Genomic DNA, 27,498 nt, shown 5'->3' on the forward strand with positions numbered 1-27,498 from the left:
CTGGGTCGGAGTTGGCAGCAGTGGCAGCAACAACGACATTGGCGCCATCCAAAACTTCGTGGGGCATATTTAAACTTTTCGCCATTGTGCAATTTGTTGTTGTTTGCGTTTGCGTTAGCGTTGGAATTTGTATGTATGATTTTAATTCCATTAAAATTCGCGGATAGCATGCAAAATAAATTTACAAAAATAATAATTGTGAGCAGCGAAGGAAAAAATAACAGAGATAGAGATAGAGATATGGGAGAGAGAAAGGAAGAGAAACATATTTTCAATGCTAATACATTTTACTCGCAATTTTATTTCAGATTTTTCATTTCATTATTTTTTTTGTATGTTTTTTTGTTGTTTATATTATTGCTGTGCGTTGCTGTGCTAATTAAATGTGTAAATTTGTTGAACTTTTTAATTGAATGCGACAAATGTCTACAAAAATTAAGCGAAACAAGCAGAGAGCACACACAAAGGATTGTCAGGACTCTGTGAGCTGCTGCTGCTGTTGTTATTGTTGTTGTTGTTTCGAGTGCTGCAGCTGCAACTGTCGTTGCCTTTGTTTATAACAAAAGCTCGTCAGTAATTTTTAGTTCACTGTGAAAAAAATACGCAACAAATTGTTTAACAAGTGTGCAGTCTAAACAAAAACAATAAGTGCAAATGAGGACAATGTGTGCTTGGCATAGTAATAATAATAATAATAATAATAATAATACAGCATAAAATAAAAGTATAATCAAATTAAAATATTTAGTATAATAGATATTTAACAATGCAATATATTCGATTCAATTCGGGTGAAGCAGGCAGGCAGACGGGAATAAAGTAAGTACAAAACTTAACTATTCCTCTTTGTTTTCCACAGCTGGCACTTCCCAATACTGTTCGTCCTGATGCTGTTCATCCTTCTCCAGATTGCGGAAGCTAGTGTACTTCATGACTCCACCTGCGGCACGTAGCAAGTTTGCACAATTAAATTAAAGGTAATTAAAGATTCGATTCGATACGGATTCCGATTCGAATTGATTTCGTTACGCACCTGCCAAAATACCACCTCCAATAGCAATGAGTAGTGTTACAGCAATGCCAAATAGCTGATAGCCAGCCTGTGTGCTCGCATTACGTCCAAGACCCTAAATTCAAGATGGAAATGGGGGAGTGTATTAGCTTGCAGCAAAAGTGTGTAATCAATGGCGGCGGTTTGCTTACGCCCATAATTTTGGTCACTGTGCCATTGTTGCCATGCACCATGGCTGGGAAAATGTCTTGCAGCTCGGATTGATAGTCATCTGCGGTGACCATAGATGCGACAATTGCTGAGGCAATGGCCGAGATAAGGGCTGGCATTCCATGCAGATTGTGTACGCCACAGGTGTCGTGTATTCTCAGATTACTGGTCAGCCAGGGCTACACAAAATTTGGGGGTAGAAAAAACGTATTAAAGAAACGTGCTTTAAGTTATGAGCGAACTAATTAAACGTAATAGAGGCGAAAAATGGCAACTGCATATCACAAAAAAGAAGAGTCTAAATTTATTTACACCTTCCAAGAGCGGATGGAGGCAACTTCACGTGCAACAACCGGTTGCAACATGGCACCAGAAGCCGACGGGCAACAAACTTTACTCATTAGCGTCACATTTTTGCACTAGGCGTGCACTAATTAAAACGCAGTAGGCGACACCACGATGCCCACTCCATCCTCCACTCCTTTAGTGTGCTGCTGCTGCTGCTGGACACAGTGTCCGCAGCTCCAGAACAGAACAGTCGGCAAAACTCCAAAAACGTAACTCTAGCTTCGCCAACGCGCCACAAACTGCCTGCGAGCTAGGCATTTGAATAGCGCCTCATGTTTGTATGGATTACATGGCTCTCTCTGTGTGTGTGTGTAGTTCGGCAGTAGTCCGGATGTGGCCCCATTAGTGTGCTTCTTCTTGTTTTGCCAATGTTTGCTCTTTTTTTTTGGTGGGTAGTCGTTCTTTTTTTTTTGGGTGGATACTTGCAGTCGTTCAACTTACGGTTAAATAGCGATAGCCGAGCACCGAAACCGTGCCAGCGATAATGCCAATTAAGACAGCGCCGTGTGCGCCGAGCAGCAAGTTGCAAACGGTGCCAACAGCAACACCGCCCGCCAGCGTCGAATTCTGCACGTGCACCATATCCAATTTATTCTCATGGCTGACAAGTGCGGATACAACGAAGGTGGTCACTGCAAGAGACAAGCGAGAAGGGTGTAAGAGACTGTGAGGGGGGAAATAAAGGAGACAGTGAATAACGTTACAACAACATGCACAGAAAGGGCTCCCAGTAGGCTGCCTTTTCAACGATGAACACTACTTCAAGAGTTCTAGTTACGTTTTCAATGGCCCATGCCCAAGCTGTTGCCGTTATGTAGTTTTGGTTTGGCAATAGATAGCCATTTTGTGTTATATTTTCGTTATTTCGCTTTAATTAGGCTACTACACTAAGTACTCGAACGGGTGAGCTTCAAATTGAGCCGCAGTAAACCAATTAGTATTTATTTTATCGATACGTGCACAGCATCAGTCCTTGGAAAATATCGATTCTTTGCAGATTCCAAATATAATCTGGCAGCTCTATTCGTTTGAATATCAGTAACCCCTTTTAATCAAGGTGGCATCTCTACAGTTTTTTCTGCGCAGCCATTTGCAAAATGTTGAAAAAGCAAATTGGGCACATAAAAGTTTAATAAAGTGGAGTGAAGTGCGTTCAAATTGTGCAAGTGCTTAATTATTTAGTTAACCATAGTTGAAGCTGCACAATGTCAAAATTGGTAGAATAAAAGTGTTATTTTCTTTATTTTTAAGTGAACAAAATATCACCAAGTAGTGCGAATGCTAAATAAAAATGTGTTAAAAGTGTTTAAAAAGTAAATGCTGCTAACTCAGCAACAAAAGTGTTAATTGCAATAAATTTAAGAGTTTGTGCTAATCGAAAAATATGCAAAATAAAATGTGAAAAATAAAAATTATTGCATTTAAATGCATTCGTGTGCGTGTGTGTTTTTTCTTCCTGCAACCGTTGTAATATCGATATTGTTGCGACGATATTTCGTGCTTTCAATTAGTGCGCGATTATTCGTTAATCGATAGTGGTTGATCAATAATTTATGCATGCGGTCACTCTGTTTTATTATGATTGCTTCTTTTTTTTTGCACGAGTTTAATTTGTATATATGCGGAGTGTGCCATATATGTATGTAAGTCAGTGCTTAATTAAAATAAATGCGATCCACAACAATAAAGCAAACACAGAAACATATCCTAGCATTGCACATTGCTGAGTAAGTCATGCAAGGATCAGCTAAATTCATATGTATGTAAGTAAATGTTGATATAAATAATAATTAAGAGACAAGTTACTATAGCAATGTAGCAGTAGTAGCAGCAAGCAGTTTGCTTGGGGTGCAAAAATTGTGGGTACAAAGTTTGCGGCTCTAGTTGGAACAAATAACATGCTCTTAAATCATCCAAGTGGAGCAAATGGGATACACAAGCCGCAATTCTCGGCCACAACCGCAGTTCATAAACACAAAACTAATAAAAATGTAAACAAGGCAACACACAGAATGAGACGACTCCTGTTGTCCAGGGTAACCATTGAAGGGAGGCGGCATACTTCAGTTTATTACAGAGGCAAAAGCATAAATCTCTGCAAAAATAACACTAAATACTTAAAAATCTCCATTTTATGGCGAAACATATGTTGCAGCAATAATAATTTGCATAAATTAGTTAATACGGGACGCCGCTCGGTTTCTGTGGCAAGTGCAAATAAGCAGTGCAAATCACAACAGCAGCAACAACAAGAAAAACAACAACAACAGTAGTAACGGCAGCAACATCAACAACAAACAATGAAACCGCAGCAATTTCAAAAACAGCTTTTGACATTGTCCAGGCGACGAGAGTACAACAGAATCTGGCTTAAAAATCAATTAAACAGTATTTTTACAGCCGGGTCCCCAGAAATTCTCTCTAAACCAAAGCCAAGGCAAGGCCAAAAGCAGCAGCCCGAGATTCGGGGCGTCAGTTGTTTGTTGTTTGTTGCTGTTGTTGTTGTTGGCGCTTTGCTGCTTGCACATTTAACAATTTAAATTAACGCCAATGGTGTCACTTGTGACTATAAAATGTGTTTTGTGCTTAACATTGCCGGCCAATGCGGGCAGCCGGGCGGGCAGTATGGTAAGGTATAGCATGGCAACAACAACGACACAACACTGACCAGAAGTAGGACTGGCAGAGGAGATGGCTGGATATGGAGCCACAGCCGGCAAAGAGGCGTAGAAACCGTATTTCGGACCCAAGCTCGTTTCGAACTTGGTGTGAAAACAACAACTGGGGCGTATTTTGCTGTTGGCGCCGCATTTGGACACCGAATGGCGTCGTCTGCTATGCATGTCGCAACACCCGTATGGTCTACACACACACACACACACACACTCTTGGATGTCCAGTGTAGAGTGTGTGACACACCCAGAAAAACGCCTCTAATTTCAGCATTGAACTGAATCCCAGCTTTAGTTTAATTAAGGCAACAACTAGCGGAGCCAAGTAACTGGCCACTGAACGGGACAACGGCCCAAAGCGAGTTGGCTGCCCAAGCGGCAGTGCCCCACGTTGACTCAACTAATCGCACATCCTTCCGCATAAAATGTCCCCGTCTGCCCGACTGCCTTGCCTTCTCTCTCTGCTGTCTAGTTGCGTCTAGTTATGTTTGCAACTGTGGGGCATATTAGTGCTCAGTAGAAACATAATCAAAAGTTTAACGAAACTGAGTGTTTGGTACTAAAGTTATTTATAATACAACTTTGATCCTTATTTATGAGAGAAATATATTTATCGATTACTTAGCAATTCGATTGTAATGCGAGATTGTTTTAGAGTTACCATTTATCAATTGGTAAATTAGAGATTTCACTTAGAAGAACTGGACGATTCTATATCACTTAAAAAGAAGAGCACATCCGTCTAAAAGTACTTCAAAAACAAAACTCAAATATACATTTTTTCAAATACTTCATTATATTAGCATTTCTGATGAATCTTTAGTAAAATTAGGCTTGATTACCTACCAAAAGAAACTGGAGTTCTTGGAATTGCTTAATCTATGTGAAAGTTTTATCTTTAGTATCAAGAATTGATGGAAATGTTAGAAAAGAAACAAAATTTATGTTTACGCTAATTTGTCGAAGGGGGTCAATATATTATATCAAACTTGACAACAGCTTTCTGACTATTTTTAAATAAAATTGCTAAAAATATATAAATTAGCATTAATTAGTAATTGCCGCTAATATAAGCTTCTAACTTAGCATTGATTAGTATTAACTGTCGCTAATATAAGTTTCAAACTTAGCATTGATTAGACCCAAAGATTTGCAGCATCAAAATACTTGTCATCTTAACAGGGTATCTCCTAGAGCAAATAGTTGATCTAGTCTTTGGCTAGCTAATATGTTCTATGACGCTGTTTAGGTGTTAGCTCCGCAGTTGTAACGTGAGGGCTTTAATATCATGGCCAGGCTCAGGCCACAGACGCCCCAGTGTCGCCGCCATAGCGACTCATGGTCCCACTCGGACCCGCAACCGCTCTTCCAATGTTGCTTGCAGCTTGGCTTATCTCAGCTGTTGTTGTTTTTGTTGGTGTTGTTGTTGTTGATGTTGCTATAGCTGTTTTGTTGGTCGTTGTAGTCGCTGTAGTCGTTGCCAGGCGCCCTTTGTATACATTTAATTTGTGTTTTGTTATTTACATTAACCGAGTGAGGCAACAGCAGAGAGTGTCTCCCCTCCCCGTTGCTGCTGCCCCTGCAACTACACCACTTTCGGGTTGTTTTTGCTTTTAGCACATTTTCTATATGTTGTGTACGACATGGCCATGGTCAAACATAGTTGACCCACACACACACACACATACACACACACAATCGCATAGACAGCTAAATGCTGGACAGCTTCTACTTGCTGCTCCAAGTGTCCAAGCTCTTGGGGCCGTTTTTATGTGCGCTACGTGCTCAAAATAAATTTTCAAATGTGTTAACGAAACTATTTGACATTTAATTAGTTTGTGAGTTGCATGCATAAAGATTTTGCAACAGCAGGAGCTGCCTGCTTGCCTCCTGGATCTCGAGCTCTTAACCTTTTTCAATTTCAATAGCTAGCCGACGGAGTTAATAGGCCCGCGCCAACATTATAATTAACGCAGCTGCCCAGGATGCATAGAATATAAATAGAAGAGAGCGAGAGAGCTTCGCCACCCACTTGAGCCAACTAATTGCCAGAACAGAATGACATGGCACGTGACTCACCTGTTGCCGCGGCTAATGATAGGAACGTGTTCAAGATGGCGCGTTCTCCGCCCGATCCCTCGGCCAGCACCGAGTTGAAGCTGGGCCAGTAGACCCACAGGAAAGTGGTGCCGATCATGGCGAATAAATCGGACACATAGTTGGCACCTTCATGCTTGCCTGCATCATTCTGGTCGCTGGCAGGACGCAGCATCAATGCGACAGCGAGGCCAAAGTAGGCGCCAAAAGCGTGCACAGTTATAGAGCCGCCACAATCGCAAATCTAAGAAGTAACAAGAGAAGAATTAGATAAAGTTAGAGCTGGGATTAACAAGGAATATCTAGGATTAACTAGGAATATCTTAATGCAAACTTACACTCAGTATATTGAGAGCCAAATACTCGTTGCCCGCAAACAGCGCCACCTCAAAGATGGACATGCAAAGCAGCTGAATGGGCGTGGTGCGTCCAAGCAAAGCTCCCATGCTGATTAAGGGCACGGCAGCTGCAATATCCGCATCGATGATGCTCTCCAGTGAAAGGCTGCAAAAAGCAAACACAGGGGGAGAAACTTGTCAGGATAAAAAGGACTTTTTAAGTTGCCGGCGACCTTTGTCTCTGGTTGTCGTTTCACTTAGCATAAGTAGCGCCTGTCGCCACGCCCACTTTTCCAGGCGTTGTGGGAATTGAGCAAGTTAAAGTAATTGCATGAATTCATTAGAGCTCGGGGTTATTTTTCTTAATTTCTTTCGCTAGGACACAGTAGAGATGTAAGATGTAGACACCGACTGTGCTGGTAATTTATTTATGCTGTTTGCACAATCATTTAGATGTGGGGCAACTCACCTGATCTTGCCGCCATCCATGTGAAGGAAACCCTTCATCAGCACAGCCCACTGTACGACAAGGGCGGCCATAAAGAGAGTGTAACCTGTAGCACTGTAGCCATATTTACGCAGAAAGGTCATCAGGAAACCGAAGCCAATGAATATCATAACTTGAATATCCTGGAATTCTGAAAGGGGAGAGAGCGTGGGAGAGGGGGGGTTAGTTAGTGGATGAGTGTTGACTGTATTTGACGCCTTGGCACGCGCTTATTAATTGAGTCAAGTCGTTTCAATTAGTGGCCCAATTGTCTGCTGCCAAAAGTCAATTGCATTGAGATTGATGTCACCATGGCGAACGGTGGCCAAGTCGAGCACCGATGGAACAGAGCATTTGTGCTCATATGTGTGTTTGTTTGTATGTGGGTGCAATTAGTGTGAAATACGGTTAAATTTATTTATTATGAATTGCAACAAGTTGTTTACAGACGCATTTGCATAAATTGAAATTAATGACTTTAATTATTCATTTGTGTGTGCGGCTCATTCCGTTCAGTTATTCCAGTTCCCAGTTCTCGGTTCAGTTCGCTTCACTACAATAGAGTTCGGCTTCTTGTTTCGCTTCGGTTCGGTTTTGGTTCGGTTCATTTGTGTGTCTGTTTTTCTTTTTTGGGTTCGTTGTGGCAAAAGTAATTAATGCAATTGGTGCCGCGGGACTTCAAGGAGACTATGCGAAAAATAACTTCATTTATTTATGACCCGCCAACACTTGGCTGACAAACACTCTTGGCTGGCTCGCTGGCTGGCAACACAGCCAATGCTTTAGTATAGAATGAGTCTATACCCTAAAAACCTGGTAAGTGGACTGGGTAATAGCTTTAGCAGTCTCAAAGCTATTTCAATATGAAGGATTAAATGTACATTTTTTAGCACGGGGTTTTGTTGCTTAGCTTTTACTTCATCATTCGGATGTAATTAATTTTTGATAGTCAATATTCGGCTGTTTGCTGTTTGCTGTTTGCTGCTTACTTTTTGGGAAGTCTAAAAGCTATTAAAATTGTGGTTTGAAATGTGGCAGCATTATAAAATTGGCTCAACAAATATTTTTATTAATAGGAAATGGTTAAAAAGTACAAGTTAAGTTACGAATTCATGAGAAAAAAACATTTGACTTAGAATTAGCAGAACACCGCTAATTTATCACTTCAAACCACATCATATTGAATCCACATCAATAATAACAATAGTATTTAAGATTCCCGAAAATTGTTCAGATGAAAATTGTAGAAGTTAAAAAAGTTTTGTGTGGACAAAACTACTTATATAATTTGGTACGTATATTAATTTGGTATATTTTTAATTTAATACCGCACTGTTTATACCCGCTACCCATAGGGTAGAAGGGTATTATAACTTTGTGCCGGCAGGAAATGTATGTAACAGGTAGAAGGAAGCATCTCCGACCCTATAAAGTATATATATTCTTGATCAGCGTCAACAGCCGAGACGATATAGCCATGTCCGTCTGTCCATCTGTGTGTCTGTCCGTCTGTCCGTATGAACACCTAGATCTCAGAGACTATAAGAGATAGAGCTATAATTTTTATTCGACAGCATTTGTTATGTTTGCACGCAGATCAAGTTTGTTTCAAATTTTTGCCACGCCCACTTCCGCCCCCGCAAATCAAAAAAATCGAATAACAAGCGTAAATTTAAAGCTAGAGAATTTTGGTATATACTATAATTACTGTAGTAGTTATGATTCCTGAAAATTTGGTTGCGATCAGATAAAAATTGTGGAAGTTATTAAAGAAATACTTTTGTATGGGCAAAAACGCCTACTTACTAGGGCTCTTAGTTACTTTGGCCGACAATCTGGTACATTGTGCCGTCTATGGTATATTTTGAATGGTGTGCTGTATCGATATACCAAACATACCATTTGGTATATTTTTAGTATTTTTTAGTATTTTCGGTATATTTTGAAAATAATACCGCAATATTTTGCCCTTATTAAAAATGGGTAGCGGGTATCTCACAGTCGAGCACACTCGACTGTAACTTTCTTACTTGTTTTATTTACAATAGGTAGCGAGTATCTCACAGTCGAGCACTCCGACTGTTTAAATTATCCCAATTAAGAAATCTTATCTTCCATAATCTCCAATTACTTTTTCTTCTAGTAATCCAAGTGATTAGCCATTATCTCCATCTTTACATATGTATATATCTGTACGATTCACAATTACTGCTCTCATTAAATATATAATTTCTTTTACGGCATCCACAAAAATCTTGAAGCTACTGAGCTGAGATAAAACATAATTTATAATTAAATACTCCATCGTATTCGCTTGTTTTGATAAGCTCTTGAATTTCTCTGTCGATAAAAATGATGCAACTTTGCGTCAAGAGGTTTGCTTAACCTAGCCTAATTTAAAAATATTTTATCAGCGTCGATCTTTATCAGTTGTCATGTGCGCTGCATGTAAAACATATTTATTACGATGTCTTGGCTTTACTCTGACAACCAGCATTATCTCTTCTGAGCATTTCACACAAATGGGTTACATTTACAGTCTATTAATAAGACTGATGAGTGAGTCAGTTGTCAGCTCTTCGAAGCTAAGATACATTGATGGTCTTATCGGCTGTAGATGTCGCGGAATTTCATCATGACCAGTGTCGATGACATGCTTACACCTATGATGGACAGCACCTCGGCCGCCAGCAAAGTCCATGCGCCATGCAGATAAAGATAAAGTGTCCGTCACTCAATATCAAGCAGTGTTTGCACAGCAGGCTTACTTATTAGCCTTCGATTTTGGACTTTCCTTTTGAATGTTGGCCGACAAGTCGGCTCCCCTTTCACTCTCTTTCTCTCGCTGCTGGCCAATTAGTTGTAAATTGTCGCATATCCAATAAACGAACCCCAAACACTATTTATATATACACAGATGTCCCACAGAGTTCCCCATCGTCATAGCGCAGCTTAAATTTTGCACAACGTTTGCGACTAATTTTAGAATCAATGACAAAGTTTGCCAATGCTTTATATTGTGCCCGGGGTGAGAAGGTAAGGAGGGAGAAAAAAATCACGTTGGCTACTCACGCGGATATTTCGAAACGTGTTCCTTTGCTGATCCAGCGTCTTCAGCTGCGATTGGCGCCGGGAGCACAGCCTTCTCGTAACGCACGAACAGCCAGAATAGCACCAGGAAAATTATTTGCACAATCATCAGGACAATGTAGCCCGACACTTTGCTACCCGGCGTATGCATTGTGGTGGCGTCTCTTTTTTCCCAGTCTCAGGCGAAGCAAGAAAAAATTGTGTATAACAGGCGATTGGAGTTTGCTCAAAGTCCTGCCAGTGTCGGTCGCTCTCTCCTTTCCTTCTTCGATTCTCTTTTGCTCTCGTTATGCAATTGAAATCCGCGTCAGAGTCGCTGCAGCACGCGTGTGGATACGACCGGGAATTAGAAGCGTAAGTGCCACTAGACAGGAAGTCGATAGCCCCAGCTAGCTAGCTAGCTGCTCGCTTCTCTGTCTCTATATATTTCTCTTCTTCGATATGCACAAATAGGCGTGCGTTTTTTTTTCTAGTTTTTTAAAACACACGCACACGCACACAGTCAGTCACTCGCGTAGTGGGCGGAAGGGGGCGGGCACGATTCACTGGCACGATCTGCTGCCGCTGAGCGCAATGCGCGTACTGATGCCGGTCACATTGTGCGAGGCTCGTAAGTAGCTGCCGCTTTACTGCTTCGCATGTGGTCAACGGGGCGTATGTGCGATATATCCACAGCGATTTATTCGCATGATATAACTATTTGATTTAATTTGCACGCTGCTCGCTGCTCGCTGCTCGACAGTTGCTGAATTATTTACTGCCCAGCGTTTTGCGAGAGCTTGTCTGTGGCTTCGTAGTTTCTATTTTATTTAAATTGTTTTGTTTTAGCTGCAATGTAATTTCAATTTGAAACGGTACACACAAGACTTTTGTGTGGTGTTTCAATTGATTGCTGCATCGTTATTATTTGATGAGGGCAGCGTGCAACCGGCAGCAAGCGGCTGCTTAAAGTTTAATATTTTGATTGTGGCTGCTGGTCAACTTGAATATATTTCAAATCACTTAGTGAAACTCTTTAACGACAATGGCAAACACAAGCATATCAAGAGTATCGAATCGCTTAGCTACTTTTCGGTTATCGCCAGAAAGCAATTAGCACGCTGTCAACAACACAATTGGCCATAAAGTGTTTAAACTACCCCAGAAATGGAGCAGCTGATCGCTCGTTGATGATGCAAAGCACCCGACGGACGGGCCACACATCTGCTCTTCCCGTCGCCATCAGTCGTAGTCATTAACAGTTTTTTTAGTAGTTTAGTGCGAAATTAATGGGCACAATGAGGCATAACGAGTCGCACATTCGTGCGAAGAGCTTGGAAAAAAAATACTCTGAATGTGGAATTTTGTGGTTCGGCTTTGAATATGGAATCGAAATGTGTCAATGGATAGCTATGAAATTAAATTGAATGAGGATTTATAACGCGAATGCACTCGATTCTCTATTAAATATAGCTCAATATTTATTTATACTTTCATTCAACAATTCAAGTTTATTATAATTACTTTATCTATTTATAAAAGGGCTTGTTCACTTTAAGCTATTTCTAATTACAATTCTATATATATGCCACTTGATAAATATCAAACAGCATTTAACTAATTGCCAGGGAAAATATCATAAAAAATTAAAAAGAAAGAGTGTGTAAAATAAATAATAAAACAGACCTTCTTTGCCAAGCGGAGGCAAGGCAGTTGCTGCTGTTTGGTTAAGGCGGCCGTTGGGGCTGTTGGGGCGTATGATTGATATTTATTTTTTCAACAAACACAAGCACCTGTGTTAAAATTGAAATTCTCATAGCAGGGCAACAATAATAAAAAAGCAAACCAAAGCAAAATAAAGTAAAGCAAAAGCAAACCGAGAAACCGACATAAGAAAATGTGTGAAGTTGGCGCAAAAACCGCAAATGCCAGGCACGCGCTGGGTAAACGCTCTTTAGATCTGTGAAACCAAGATACAAAAAAATATACGAAATGTAAAAAAAAAAAGAAATGGTTAGAACGAAGAAGAGAAAAGTTATCAAGGCTTGCGAGGGGAGTACTACTATATCAGGCGCCATTTGGTTCTTCGTTTTGTATGTTGCTACAGCTGCCGACTCTACACATACTGTTCCTGAGGGGTGCTGGAAGGGAAGGGAGGGTCGAGGCGTCGGGGGAGCGTAAAATTTGCATCCGCAATCACTTTAAATGTTTCCGTTTGAATACGCAAATAAATCGAAAAGGATTTCCAATGAATGCTTATGAGTGTGCACCGTTTTCCCATTCTTCCCCGCCCACGTACGCGTTCTTGAAGCCGTTGCAAACCCTTGTTAATGTTGTTGTTTACAACAAGTGTACATGGCTAAATCCGGGCCAAAGCACAGCAACAACAACACCAGCAGCGGAAGCAACAAAAACAAATAGAAGCAGGTTAAAAAAATACAAATAAAAAAAAATTGATAACATTGTAAAACGGCTGCCAAACTGTCAGCTGCTGCTGCTACTGCTTGAAGATGCAAGTCTCAGACTCCGACTCAGTCTTAGACTAAACCTCAACCTCAGGCGCCAGAGCCGTGCAACTTGCGGCCAGTCTGAGGGCAAGCAAAAATGTAAACTCTATGTGTATTCTCTAGGTTTTCTAGCAGAGCCATAAATAAATATGAGCGACTGTGCACTGACACTGCAACGTAGAGCGAAGAGATGAGGGGGCAACAATGTTGACGATATGTTGATAAACTTTAACACCACAAGCCGAGCGTAGCACAAACACACACAAAGATGAGCAAACACAGCGTGTTTCCACTATGTAAATCTCAAGGGAATCGCCTAAAATAAAAAGTGTAATTGTCTTCGAAAAGAAATGCGAAAGAATGTGTTTTACGGAACGTCACTTAAAGGTGCTTTAAATCAAAATAAATATGTGTAATTCTCTGTGTGTAATGTGTAATTCTCTCCGAAAAGAAGCACAGGAAAATGTGTATTTCGGAATGTCACTTAAAGTACTTTTAAATTTCCATTGAGATTGCCTAAAATATAATATAATATAATATTTATTTTCATTGAAAAGAAATGTGAGAGAAAATGTTTTTCGGAACGTCACTTTAAGTTGCCTTAAATCTTCATTAAGATCGCCCAAAACCGTTTTCGAAACTTCTCTTAATTTCTTTAAATCTCTATTTAAATCGTTTAAAATAAAACTATGTAGGAGAATATGTTTTTCGGAACGTCAGTTAAAGTTCCTTTAAGCTGGCTGCATTCGCAGCAATAGCAACAACGTGTATAACAATGGCAACAACTGGAACAACTATACCAACAACGGCAACAACATTCTCATCATCATCAGCAACATCATCATGGTCGTCCCAGTCGTCGTCATCGTCGTCGTTGTCGCCATCGTCGTGGTTGTGCAGGACCAAGTCTTTTGTGTGGCTTTGTTATGCCAACCAAAGTATCCTTCAGCCGGCTGCCTGACTGGCTTTACCGGCATTTGTATTGCTGGCTTTGCTCCACTCTGTCTCTCTGCTGCAGTTCGTTGGGGTTTCTCGTTTTTTTTTTTCGGCAACTTGGCTCCGTTACACAAATTTCGACTGCCACTGTCTGCTGCCTTGGTTGGTGCCTGCATGTGTGACATAGCTTCTACTACTACTGCTGCTGCTGCTCTTGCTGGTGGTTGCGCCTAAACGATTTGCTTTTTGTCTGTTTTGTGTCAATTTGAAATCCGCTTTGGTTATGCGGCTGCTGCAACTTCTACGCTGCTTTGCCATCCACCATCCGCCATCCCATCTTCTATCCATTGGCCTGCTGTCGCTACTATAGCAAAGCTTTGCGCTGCGGCAATTGTTGGCATTTACAGGCTACTTGGCTGCCATGGCAGCTATGCAACATCAGGCTTGAGCTCAAGTGCCGCTGGGGGATTTTTCAATTGCGTTTATAATAAATTTCGATTTGTCAGCGCAAAGCGGACAACTTGCGTCGCTTCGCCTCGTTTGCCGAGCCAAGTACCAAGTTAAGTGTGTGCCGCAAGTAGCATCAATAACAGCTGCAGCAGCAGTAACTCCACTTACCGCAACATAGTTGGAGACTAATTCAAATTACAGCCTGTTTATTCAATGTCTCGCTATTGATATTAAAATCTAATTTTAGCTATGAAAAAGCTAAAGTGCCATTACTCGAGTATTTACTACAGACGCTCAAAAGTATGCAACAAATTGTGCAAGCTGTAATGCAATTACTCGCTCAGCCTTAAAGTCTGTCACACTTTGTGTGTGAGCCAACAAGTTGGTCTAAGACCTGTTTGCAGCTGACAACCAAATGCGCTTCGATTTATAGTTAGACAACTTTCAATCTGTCTGTCGACGACAAGATACATATAATAAAGATAAAGACGACAAACTGGATCACAAGTCGGCGCCTCTAAATCGCCGTCATAAAAATATCAAAAGCCACGCCATCAACCCCGCCCAAAACACAGCCATTAAATACTGGAGCGATTAATCGCTCAAAAAAAAAAAATAATTTACATTTTGTTTGTAACAAATAAAGATTTTATTCGATTGATTGATAAAAAAAACGGAATGAATTTACGTTCTGCGCTGGCCTAATGGAATTATATAACTATTAATATATGTATATGTATCGGAATTTTCGTTGGAAATGTTAACTGCTCAATGACAAGTTCTGCTTCCGCTTAACCTTCTACTTAGGCAATTTCTGTGGCATGCGATGGCTGCACAGGTTGCACCTGATGCACTGTCTGTGCTGGCTGCACTGGTGTAATTGTGTGTTGCACACTCGGTGTAGGATCATGTGTCGCTGCTGGAGTATAAGTTGTTGCTGTATCGGGGTCCTTGTCCAAGATGAACTTGTACATAATAAAGTAGAGGGCAGCACCCAAAAGCAGCTCTGCGATAGCCACACAGGTGACCACAGCCCAACCGGGTATGGCAAGTCCAGCTAAAAGCATGACAAATTGTTTATTATCATAAACGATCAAATTACAATACCAAAAAAAAACTTACTAAAGTAGTTGCGAGTAAGTGTGCGGCGACCGCGATTAACACGTCGTGTGGCTTCAGTTTCCTGCATGAAGCAAGCAAGCAGAACTGTAAAGAAAACGAAGCAAAACAAATGAAAGAAATTAATAATAGCTAAAAACGCAAAACGAATCGTGTGTGGTCTCTAAGCTATAAGCTAAGCTATCAAACGGAGCATCACATCATATCACACATCGGATCACATCACACATCGTAGCGTATCGAATTGGTCAAACAAAAAAATACAAACAAAAAAATAAACGCGAGAAGCACGAAACGGAACGGAACTCATTGAAATCGACGTTAACCATTCATCAAACAGATGGAGCTGACATTCTTGTTATTTGTCCGAAGAGTTGTTTAAATATTAATAATTAATTATTAAGAAAATATTTAACAACAGAGCCACAAAAAAACAAAAGCCAGCGCGCGCCAAGTTCGATGATAAATCAGATAAACACTTGACCAAGGGAACCTGAGCGATTGAGAAGTTGCTTCAGAGCAAAGAGGGGAGTATTTGGGGGGTCTTTGTTATGGCATGTTCTGCCATTGTTTCCATTGCGGATGTCAGTTTTGATTATCTTCTCTCGATTCTCAGGCTTTGCTTCAAACTTCAAACGTATTTCTCATCGATTTCGTTGTTGCTGTGTTGATGTTGTCGATGTTTGAGGTTAGTGCCACATTAACCATTTAACATTTAACATTGTAAATTTGAATTTTATCAATTTAATTATCGATTTGAATAGCAAAATCAACAAATCGCTTGGCCAAAGCAGCCCATCGAAGGGACACTCGACCGCTAACCGAAAACTAATTGTTTTTCCATATTTCATAATTTATACGTTGAAATAATTATTGCTGTGCTTGGGCCACATCCGGTATTAGCAATGGGCCATTACACTCAGATTTAACCAAATAAAATATTTATGGAATAAATTAAAATATAATTGTCAAAATTAAATAAGCAATTCCAAAGTGAAATTACATTTTCAAATAGAGTGCAACTAAATGTGTTTATATATTAACTTTTATAAAGCTGTTTTTCCTGTTTATCTTGTTTAATGTAAATGAATGTGGGAGTCTTTGGGGTTGCTTTAGATAGTCTAATTAAAATTTAATTTAAGACAATTGAAAATTCCTCTGTTTTTCACACATAAAGACCACACAAATATAACCTGTTACACTTATGTATATTTAGGGGGTTACTCATTACAAACAATAGCACGATTGAGACACCGATGAGTAAACCAAGTTTATCAGTATTAATGTTGGTCATAACACAAGGCAACTGATAAGCGCACATTTTTGTAGAGTTTCCGCTAGTTGTGGAATTCATTTTTGTTGTTCTACTTGATGACACATCCAGCACATACATTTTTTTGAGTCTCATTGCCAATAAATTTTTTTTTTGAAAGATTTATTTCACGAACCCTTTTAATATCGACGAACACAATAGTGTGGAACGATAAGTAATTTATTTGTTGCCCGAAATTAAATCATTTTGGACACACATTTTAGCTCAACGACATATTTCTATCTTGCTTTATTTAAACTCTAGTCTGCTCTTACATTTTTAATGTGTGTAGAGTTTGCTCAAGTTGTGTAGAGAAGTTGTGGACTCTATTCTCACAGTTTCACTTGATGACACACACACACACAAACACTTCGTTTGATAACTAATTCGCACTCAATTCATTAAGAATCGTATAGAAGCTCACAAATACTTTTATATCTCATCAAACTTTAGACTGTTTCCGCTCAAAACTTGAGACATTCTTAGCAATTTGCAAAACTTTACCCAGACATATCACCAAGTAGGTGGAACACTTTTTCGGCCACATCATATTCACTCGATAGATTGATTTCGCAACTTTGAAATAAACTTTTTGCGTCTCGTATATGGGGCAAACTGCTTGTCGAAGTATAAACTAAAACTAAAACTGAAAACCTGAGCACGATTTTGCCGAGCGACAGGTGAGCGTATCTTATCAATGAGGTGTTATCGTTGAAACGATAAGATAAGATTAAGTTGGGCGGGTTTCGAGTTTGCGCAATGTGGGGAAGATAAGGAGGATAAAAGATAAATTGCTTTTGTTTTTTAAAAAATGTTTTATTGTTGTTTCGGTTTTGTACTCGAATTATTCATAACTCGTTATCATTGACTAATACGCTTATGTTAAGTTCAATTGAGTTCGACAGAGCAAATCAGTTGCATCTGGCAATCTCAAAGCCTGAGGAGGTGGGTGGGTAATTAGTGTGGGACTTTAGTGACGACGGAGCTTGAGGCGACGGACAGTCTTGTAACGGTAGCCATCATCAGCCAAGATGGTGGGCTCAGCGGGCACATCGATGATGGGGGTCTGCTCAACTGGGGGCAGGTATTCGTTGGCGAGCTCGCTCACATCACGACGACGACGGATCACACGGCGGACGGTCTTGTAACGGTAGCCATCCTCAGCAACTGGGGTCTCAACTGCGACGGCCTCTGTAGCGGCAGCCTCAACTGGGGGCAGGTATTCGAGGGGGAGTTCGCTGACATCACGACGACGACGGATCACACGACGGACGGTCTTGTAACGGTAGCCATCCTCGGCAACTGGGGTCTCAACAGCGACGGCCTCTGTAGCGGCAGCCTCAACTGGGGGCAGGTATTCGAGGGGGAGTTCGCTGACATCACGACGACGACGGATCACACGACGGACGGTCTTGTAACGGTAGCCATCATCAGCAAGGACAGCGGATTCCTCGACGGGAGCAGCAGCAACGACCTCCTGGGTAGCGGCAACCTCAACTGGGGGCAGGTATTCGTTGGAGAGCTCGTTGACATCACGACGACGACGGATCACACGACGGACGGTCTTGTAACGGTAGCCATCATCAGCAAGGACAGCGGATTCCTCGACGGGAGCAGCAGCAACGACCTCCTGGGTAGCGGCAACCTCAACTGGGGGCAGGTATTCGTTGGAGAGCTCGTTGACATCACGACGACGACGGATCACACGACGGACAGTCTTGTAACGGTAGCCATCATCAGCAAGGACAGCGGATTCCTCGACGGGAGCAGCAGCAACGACCTCCTGGGTAGCGGCAACCTCAACTGGGGGCAGGTATTCGTTGGAGAGCTCGTTGACATCACGACGACGACGGATCACACGGCGGACGGTCTTGTAACGGTAGCCATCATCAGCAAGGACGGCGGATTCCTGGACGGGAGCCTCAACAGCGACCTCCTGGGTAGCAGCAGCCTCAACTGGGGGCAGGTATTCGAGGGGGAGTTCGCTCACATCACGACGACGACGGATCACACGACGGACGGTCTTGTAACGGTAGCCATCCTCAGCAACTGGGGTCTCAACAGCGACTTCCTCAGAGGCGGCCTCAACAGGGGGCAGGTATTCGAGGGGGAGTTCGCTGACATCACGACGGTGGCGCAACTTCAGGCGACGCACGGTCTTGTAACGGTAGCCATCATCACTGAGCACACCCTGCTCGACTGGGGCATCGATCGACTCGGCGACGACTTCGAGGTTATTGTCCACTGGGGGCAGGTACTCCGTGGAGATGGAGGTGGCCGCAGCAGCTGCGATCACAGCGAAGGCAATAACGAAGAATTTCTGTAAGAGAGGGTTGAACGATGAGTATTGTTGAGTTAATTTCTAGGGGTTAGTCCTGTGGTTGAGTTGTTATCCGGTTGGAGGATGGTGAACTAACCATTTTCAAAGATGCTCCTAGACGATGCGTGTCTATGAGATTAATCCAAATTTGATTCTGATTTCAAACCAGACCTTACGACACTATTTATACACAGATTTTGCGAAAAAGTTCTCGCAGAAGCAGAAGCCACAGCAGAAGCAGCAAAAGCACAGCTCTGTGTGCCATTCACTTTGGAGACGATACAAAATGAAACCGGTTACTGCTCCATGCGGCAACTAACACTAACGCAACGTATAGTTGAGTTTGCGGCGTCGCGATCTCGTTGTCGAGTTGTCTATGTCGATCGTATGTTTGGGCCACTTCTTCATCATCTTCATCTCGATCGCCATATCTCCATTGATGGCCGGCATTAGCCGCTCTTAGTGGTTTGTCTTGTCTAGTTGCTATTGTCAAAAGTATCTCAAGCCGAGAGCACACATCAATTGTACTCCTCCTCTGTATCTAACGCTTGCCTATTTACCATATATGTAGGTATGTATAAAAACAAATGAACAAATGATGCGAACCATAAAAAAAAACTAATAATACAAATACATATATATAAAACAAAACGAAAGTCAACAATACATTTGATTTGATTCCACCGAAATAAAAAAAATAAAAATAAAAATACTAAAAACTAAAGCTGAAAACTTCTCAAACAACAGAAATGTTGAACGTGGCGGCCACGACGATATTTGGATTGTCTCGAGACTTTTGGCAGAGAATCAACAATAGTTGAGGGCTCCGTGAGCTTCGCTAGTCTCAATTTATTTGTATCACATTATACAGACATTATTGCATATGAATAGCAGGGGTCGATCGATTGTCGATTGATCGCTTTAGTTGGTAGATTTTCAATGCCTCCTCGCGTGGTAATTGCAAGCGGAAGTTGTCGTTGTATCGTTGTCGCAAAACGTTGTCGTTGTTGTCATTGTTGAACAACGTTCGCTTCTTCATTTGGAGTCGGACTGATAGACAGCTGGTGTATTTTGTTACTTCTTTCAATTTGTTTCATTTTTCAAAATGATTTTTTTGTATTTCATTTGTTTTTTTTTTTTTTTTGGCGACTCTTGATCAAAACGCTTAAGGCCAACGCTCAGTTGGCAGTTGGGATTGAAAGTGTGTGCCATGATGGACGCGAGCTCTTGAGTGTTGCTATTTTCGGTTACGCCACATTAGGCATCTATTAATAGCGGGGTGATTTAATAGATCTACTCGAATAACGTATCGATCGTTATGAAATATTTTGAAATATGCCTCTTCAATATGCTTATGCTTATCTGCTCGTGGCAAAGTTTAATTTAAATTCAAATTTAAATTTATATTTGCCGCTGCTGCTCCAATTGTACACAAAGCACGCAATAAATCTCATCAAAATGCTAAAACCGATTATCATCATCTTCATCTCCATCATCGTCATCATCCCCTCTCATGTGGGCCTTAGAATGTTAAGATCAGTTTTTTTTTTTTTTTTTTTTTTGTGTGTGTGTGCTGCCTTTTGTTACTGTTGTATTCTTTTATATTATTTTTTCCATGTGCGTTCCATTAGCTTAGACAATGGGAGAATGTCGATCGGTGGAGATCTCGTTTAAGTTGAGGATATGACGGGATGGAAGACCTTGGCAATTCTATTTATATTTTCTAAATTGACACATAAGTAGAATTCTACTTATGCGTATTGTTATCTAAAAATTTAAGATATGCTTTTAATGTTTACGACCAGTTTATAAAGATATCATATAACATTGTCGCACAGCAGGTGGAGCAAAAAACACATGCTCCTGGTTTATTTTGTCATTTATTCATTTTGTAAATGGCGCACACATAAAAAATATATATTCAGCCATTGCTCTACAGAGTTCTGCATATTTAATTTATATCTGGCAATCAACATCATCATCAAAATGCCACTGCGCATTGCACATTGCTTCGTTCCTCCTATGCGGAAAAACGGACAAAAATAAATAGAATCGGTGGGCAGAATTCGCTTTCGGCGTTTCCTGACGCAAACGCAACAAATAAAAGTAAAGCAAGAATCAAACAGATATATACGTAACATATATAGTAGAATATCAGCATATGTATGGTGTTCCAAACAGGTCCAGTCGCTGTTGCTGCTGCTGCTGCTGTTCTTGATTCCAGTTTAATTCTATACGTATATCCATAAAAATATAGAGGCAGGCAACCAGTAGTCGCCCCCAGTCCATGCTGAGTTTCAGTTTCAGTTTCGGTTCCCCGTGGCCCAATGTAAAACGTATAAAAATCGACGCATGGTGTGGCACATCCGTTCCCCGGTTGAAGTCGAACGTCCAGGATATGCCCCATGGGTCAACTTTCAATCATCGAGCTGGCAGAGACAGGCTGTGCCGCGATTAATCCAATGCATCGGTGTCTGGGAGCATCGCAACTGCAGGTACATCACAAAATTGGTTGAGTGGCCCGTGGTGGAGAGGACACCACGACGTTCGCTCGTCTTGTACACGGGACAATCATATATCGGACTTGGCTCTGCACCGCCACTGCCCCGTGGGATTTCATCTGGTAATCTTAGCACCGGGCGTAGATAGATTACGGGCAGAGTATCGAATAATATTTTCGAGAAAGATTCATCGACTTCTTTGGTCTTGCGATTCCAGCGAGCACCCTCTATGAAAATACCCTGGAGTGTTTATAAAAATATATAATTATTTAACAAGAAATATTAGATAATAAATTGATAATTACATAAAGTGATAAACTGATAAAATGTGAAATTACTTAATATAAAGTGATACAATTAATAAAAATGTGAAACTAATTTACATTAAGTATCTAACAGTAAACTAAAAAAAATAATCAATTAACATAACATAAGGTGCTCAATAAAAAACTAACTAAAGAAACAGTCTTAAAGACTTGTTTGCATATTATATACAAATGAGAAAAGTGTTCAACTAATATGAAATAATTTAGTTATACTTGGCGTTTAGCATTTTCTTAAAATAATTTTAAAAATGAATTAATAAATAAGTTCAATTTAAATGTGAACAATGTTTCAGTATAACTTGTTCGGAAAGTGAAACTTATTTCAACAATAAACTGCTTCAGTTTTATAATTGGGATTTAAAAACGCTTGAATAATTCGATGAAGTAATTATAAAATGAATTAATGGGTGATAAATAAAAGTTGCACAGTCTGCGGTAAATTTAAAGTAGCACCAATAATTTTAAGCCAAGTGAAACGTTTAAATATTTCATTGGAATAATTATAAAGTGAATTTATAACGTATAAAAAACGTAGCAATAATAATCTGAAACAAAGTGAAGTATCTATAAAAAAAAGTAGCGGTATCAATTTGAAACTCAAATGGATAATTAAAATAAATTTAAATATTTGAAACTTTGCGTCTTTCTTACTTGTATAAACTTTGTCTCATCATTTATCTCTTTTTGTTCCTGAAGAGTTGGCAAAACAAACGGTCGATAAAATATGTATTGTGTTATCGTTTGGTCATTCGCAATTAATTTGTTTTAAAATTAAGTTCAGACCCCCCTCACAGCTCACACACTTACCCGAATGTAGGCACCAATATCAGCAACTTGTGTGGTTTGTGTTTCGAATTTAGTAACCGCAAACTCAATGTTGATCATATCGATTTGGAAGCGATTTTTACGCGAATAGTTTTGCAGTACACCCGTTATAAAGGACTGGGTAAAATAGAAGCCGGAGATCCAGTAGACATTTGGTTCACCGTTCTCGATCCACGACTGGAAAAAGGCCAATCTATGAGGAGGCAGAATGTGCAGACAGATGAGTTATCTTATTTTTCAATTTGTTAATAAATATTAAATATTTGACAACAAAAGGTTGCGAGTGCACAAAGCAGTGGCAGCAACATGAGCTCTCTCTTTCTCTCTTCTGTACACACAATCATACACACACACACCACACACACACACACACACACACACACACACACACACACACACACACAGCTTCATCGTCCTTTGATGTCAATAGCAAATAAGATTTTTGCCATGAATGGCAGCAACAATATTGAACGGCAACAGGATGGAGTTGAGGATGAGCGATGGGAACGAAAAGGAGAGGGAAAGGAGTGCTGCGATATATGAATGCGGCACACCCAAACACATTTATTATATTTGCACAATTGCAGCAAGCAAAGGACGTAGTAGCAAAAGCAACAGTAGCTCAGAGCATACAATGCCACCATTCATTGATGGTTTTGCTCTTAAAATAGAAATGAGGCAAACCACACAGCAACCACAACAACAGCAACAACAATAACAACAACACTCACCGGGCTAGAAAATCGGTGACATAGCTACCCAAAGGTTTCAACGAGGGATAGCTCTTTTTCAGCCAATCCGCCGGCAACTTGCCTATAATCATGGAGGCATGCGTTCGCTCCAGTTCGGGTATCATGGCAATCTGTCCCTTGACAGCTTTGCCCACATTAACTAGACTCTTGCGTATATACGATAGCAGACGATTGAAGCGTATTAATTCCTGTCGCAGCACCGTATTCATCGAATTCGTATAGATGACGGGATACGTTTTGCTCACATCATCCAAATCGAATTCCTCGGGCAGACGCGTCAACAGCTCTTTGCAAATGGCAATCGCAGGATCCTCTTTAGCCCCACCAGCCGAGGAGGCCTTTACCGATGCCATCAGATCGGTCTGGGTGAGAAGCACTCCACTAATGAGCTGTCGACAGAGTATTAGAATAATTAATTTACCAATGAGGTTCTGCTTACCGCATTGGTTTCCTTCACATTGCGATTAATGTCCGCATTCTCGTGCAGTCCATAAACCTCGGGCTGTGGACTCAATGGGAAAGTGCTGATGTACTCAATGGAGTTCAGTTTGGTTGGACTTAGAGGCACGCAGTATTGTCCCGATTGAGACAACGCGTAGCTAAAGGAGAAATAAGTTATTAACCGAATTAAAGATGAAGTCAAAGCTGTTACTCACTTATCTTGTTCGATGGTATTGCTGTTGTATATCATGTTCAGCAACGACAAGATCAAACGTCGATCTTTGTCATCGGTGACACGTCCACCATAGTTGCACTCGCCTGTGAGATAAACATGACCTCTGAAAGGAATGCTATGACTCTGTGCTATAAACATCTTCAGCTGCAACAGGGATATCCTACAAAAAGTAATAATAAGTAATAGAAAATGTAGTTAACTATTTAAGAAAACTCACTTCAGATCCGATTCGTTAAACTCATAGGGAATATTCCAGCCAAGTGGTCCGAACTCGCGACGCTCTTGGACAACAGCATGGAAGAAGACCAAAGCAAATACGCCGCGCAGCCAACACTTGTTAGCCGAGTCCGAGAAGAGGAACGCGTTCGTAAAGAACTTGTCCCGCATCAGGGGATCCGATGTGAAGGAGCGATGCATATTGGCGCGCAATCCCTTAGGCGGTTCATTTGTCATCTTGACCGAGTTCTGCAGCACCGACACCGGGAACACGGCACTCGGATATGATGTACACCACAGACGGTAGTCATTGTGGGCACCATCCGTAAGTGTGGTGTCATTGCATATGCGCTCCAAGTCGCCCATCCAGCTGAAGGCGACGTGACAGTTCTGCAATACGACCCATTGCCCATGACGAGCTGCCTCCGTGATCATCTTTTCTGCACGCGGTCCTTGACCCTGACCCAACGAGATGGTTTTCAATCTAGGCGACACAAGTAGAAGAAGCAGATGAAGAAGGCAAACAAACGCGTTTAGCATAAATTCGCTTTAAAGTTACAACAAGAGGGCACTTGACAAAAACACAAGCATGGTCGCTGACGCTGTCGCTGTGTCTTTGGTCTTTGCTACCCCCCCACTCTGATGATGTCTCCTCGTCACATGTCGTCTCATCCGAGTAAAACAGACACATATCGCTACAAGGCGCACATGTCGCGCTTAATCGAAAACAAGCCAACCCCCCCACAATCCGAGAGCAGAGCATCCACAGCCGCATCACCATGGGCCAAGCCCACGAGCCGACACCGCACGACATGGACACGGAAATATGAGGCACTCACGTTAATTAACTTACTTCTCGTACATGTTGCGTTGTTTGGCGAACATAAAGAGGCTGGCCATGGGATCAGAGCCGGCTGATAGCAGAAACACCAGCGGTATTTTCGGTGAACTATCCGCGAATGAGGCGCCCAAATCGAAGGGTGGCGGCTCCACAAACGACTTGTCCAGGTTGTGTGTGATAAAAGCCTGTGCATGAGGAGTTAATAAATAAAGCTACTCTCTCTTTTACATGCTCCTTCAACTTACGCGCACAGCAGGCACCAGTTTATCTGGCCGAAGACTCTTGAGCACGATCAAACGCAGCATGTCATTAACTTTATCGTGAGGCGAGGGCAAGGGCAAGTCTTGAGGATTAACAGCATCATAATAGTCACGCCAAGCGTGAGCATTATCTTCAATTTTAAGGTGCAAGTTCTTTAAGCTACAAGAATGCAATTAGTAATGGTTACTCTAAGAATGAGTTTCACTTACCCATCTAGATCACTGGCACGATAAATTCCCGCCCAGGCTTTGTCGGGCAACCATTCAGCATAGGGATTGGGTATGATGCTCTTGAAACCAATTCCACCGGTAAGGAAAAAGAGCAACTCATCTTTGGCCACTCGACCCTGCGAAACAAGTATGCCCAAACACATGACCAACGAGATGACCAGCTTATCTTTTTCGAATAGCGAACGACAGACATTCGTGTAGATGGATTTGGTAAAGTAATCATTGAGATTATTTAGACGCTCGGCCAGCACCGCAGACTTGGGTGCCTTCAGTATGGTGTTGACGAAGAGATTGATGAACCAGGCCAACGAATACTGATACATCGGGTCCACATTAGCCAATTCGCTGATGCAGAAGAATAGAATGGCCGAGTGCTTGGACACGGGTATATATTGCTGTCGTGCTGCATCGATTTCAATCTCGGTGGCCACAGCAATCACCTGCTTCTCTTGGATATCCTCGGATAGTATTTTACTGGAGGAAAGTATGTTGATGGCGTTCTCATCCTCAAGCACATTGCCCTCGGAGGTGGATAGTACCTGAGGAAGAGTTTGCAAACGTAAGTAAGTTGCAGATTTAAACGTTTTGTTTCCAGTTAATTGAATTGTCATTGGCCACGCAAAGAAACATAAATTGTTTGTTCGACTCTAATTGAATCGCTGGAGCAAAACCAAAAACCAAAAGAAAGAAAAACTACCAAAAGCATTCAATGGAAAAACATTTATTATAAAGCACTACTAGACGACACAGCAGTGTGTGTGTAGGAAAAATGGAAAATAGGAAATAGTAAGAAGAGAGAAGTAAAATAGAGAGACTTACCTCTAATATCTTGGATTCAATAGTGTACAATGCATCACGATTCCTTGCGGATTCAATAATCAATTGTTCCTTCTTCTCTTGCAAATCGGGACGCTCGTGTGCCACCACAATCGCTAGCAATTGTTCGCGTAATCCTTGTTCCGTTATCATGAAATTTAATACTGTTACCTAAACACGATAGCATAGGAGGGAAGAGCTTGGTTGGTTAAATGGGGAAAAAATGAAACTCAAAATAAACACACACAATGTGAAGAGGGAAAAAAATGTATAGAATAAAGACACGAAAACTGCTGACAACAGTTGCAGCATAAAAAGCAATGAAAACGCCAACAGAAGCGAAATGCTGGAAAATTTTATAAACACGACCATAGAACTGGGAATAGGGATAGACTCAGTATAAGAAGGAGCAACAGTAGGCGGAGGAGGAGAAGGGGAGTTCGGAGCAAGGGCGTCGCGCTAGTTATGCAGAAGCAAACAGACAGCAGCCACGGCTCTGCACGTACATCAATGGGATGGATGTCCTCGACATTCTCGACGTTCTCGTCAATGCCATCGAAAATTTGCATATTGCCAGCGCCGATGTCGATGTCGGGCCGTCATCGTTTGTACTTCAGCGTCGCTCCCTTTCCTTCTCAAAAATATCAATTTAAGTTCGTCGTTTTTATTACACAACAACTAACGTCATCATTGGCATTGGCTTGCCACAGACTCGACTCGACTCGATGAAGAGCAGACTTGCTGCATATGTCAAACTTACCATAACCATCACTTCCGGCGGATAATGCGGATTGCGCAGACATGTTGTTATGTAAAGACGAAACTCGGGATTGTATTCAATCATTGTGTCGCCACTTCTTATGAACAGACCGCCCTTGTGCTTTATAATGTTCTTCTCCAAAATGGGCGTTAAATTCGAGTCCAGTTTCTCCCCTAAGCAAATGTTGTAACATGAAACTCCCTTTCTCTTTTTTCGTTTCTTTGCTCCATTAACTTACCCACATTTTCGATGAGCACCGGCTGACCATAGGTCAGCGCTAATTCCAGCACCTGCATGTAGTTGGAATCGGTCTGTTTAACCACCTTCAGATTATTGTTCTTCTCCATGTTCTTAATCCATTTGTTGGCTTGCACTGTAAAATGAATGTTTGGTTTTGTTTGGGTAATAAAGAGTTTA

The 27,498-nt window shown here is 41.3% G+C and overlaps 4 protein-coding genes across 6 annotated transcripts in view; all 4 read right to left on the reverse strand.

The window, feature by feature from the left end:
- Positions 1–281: 281 nt before the first annotated feature.
- Positions 282–10,854, reverse strand: LOC117567270 (ammonium transporter Rh type B). 2 transcript variants are annotated; one of them, XM_034247133.2, is made up of 9 exons: positions 10,237–10,854; positions 7,147–7,315; positions 6,678–6,843; positions 6,322–6,583; positions 2,012–2,202; positions 1,204–1,401; positions 1,034–1,127; positions 838–940; positions 282–588 (listed from the first exon to the last, which is right to left on the reverse strand). In XM_034247133.2, the coding sequence occupies exons 1-9, from the start codon at positions 10,403–10,405 to the stop codon at positions 555–557; spliced, it is 1,386 nt and encodes a 461-aa protein (XP_034103024.1). In that variant the 5' UTR covers positions 10,406–10,854; the 3' UTR covers positions 282–554. The 2 variants fall into 2 exon arrangements, with proteins under 2 accessions (XP_034103024.1, XP_034103025.1); XM_034247134.2 differs by lacking the exon at positions 282–588 and having other exon boundaries at positions 672–940; positions 10,237–10,853.
- The window catches only part of LOC117567269 (dynein axonemal heavy chain 3), a 51,401-nt gene continuing 34,628 nt past the window's right edge, over positions 10,726–27,498 (reverse strand). Inside the window, exons 42-53 of one of the 2 annotated variants that reach the window (XM_034247131.2) lie at positions 27,320–27,454; positions 27,082–27,254; positions 26,325–26,492; positions 25,485–26,044; positions 25,260–25,434; positions 25,027–25,199; positions 24,175–24,657; positions 23,938–24,117; positions 23,721–23,880; positions 23,261–23,670; positions 22,512–22,722; positions 20,698–21,618 (exon numbers count right to left, since the gene is read on the reverse strand). In XM_034247131.2, coding sequence (XP_034103022.1) covers positions 21,295–21,618; positions 22,512–22,722; positions 23,261–23,670; positions 23,721–23,880; positions 23,938–24,117; positions 24,175–24,657; positions 25,027–25,199; positions 25,260–25,434; positions 25,485–26,044; positions 26,325–26,492; positions 27,082–27,254; positions 27,320–27,454 — 3,152 coding nt within the window. In that variant the 3' untranslated portion in view covers positions 20,698–21,294. Of the gene's footprint in view, positions 10,819–20,697; positions 21,619–22,511; positions 22,723–23,260; positions 23,671–23,720; positions 23,881–23,937; positions 24,118–24,174; positions 24,658–25,026; positions 25,200–25,259; positions 25,435–25,484; positions 26,045–26,324; positions 26,493–27,081; positions 27,255–27,319; positions 27,455–27,498 lie in introns of those variants that run through there. The other variant, XM_052006011.1, reaches the window with a different exon arrangement.
- LOC117567272 (uncharacterized) lies at positions 14,752–17,192 on the reverse strand. The gene is made up of 3 exons (XM_034247136.2): positions 17,062–17,192; positions 15,249–15,332; positions 14,752–15,183 (listed from the first exon to the last, which is right to left on the reverse strand). The coding sequence occupies exons 1-3, from the start codon at positions 17,105–17,107 to the stop codon at positions 14,930–14,932; spliced, it is 384 nt and encodes a 127-aa protein (XP_034103027.1). The 5' UTR covers positions 17,108–17,192; the 3' UTR covers positions 14,752–14,929.
- Positions 17,353–19,071, reverse strand: LOC117567271 (uncharacterized). The gene is made up of 2 exons (XM_034247135.2): positions 18,975–19,071; positions 17,353–18,877 (listed from the first exon to the last, which is right to left on the reverse strand). The coding sequence occupies exons 1-2, from the start codon at positions 18,975–18,977 to the stop codon at positions 17,528–17,530; spliced, it is 1,353 nt and encodes a 450-aa protein (XP_034103026.1). The 5' UTR covers positions 18,978–19,071; the 3' UTR covers positions 17,353–17,527.

The sequence above is a fragment of the Drosophila albomicans genome, chromosome 3, assembly GCF_009650485.2.
Source record: "Drosophila albomicans strain 15112-1751.03 chromosome 3, ASM965048v2, whole genome shotgun sequence".
Lineage (NCBI taxonomy): Eukaryota > Metazoa > Arthropoda > Insecta > Diptera > Drosophilidae > Drosophila > Drosophila albomicans.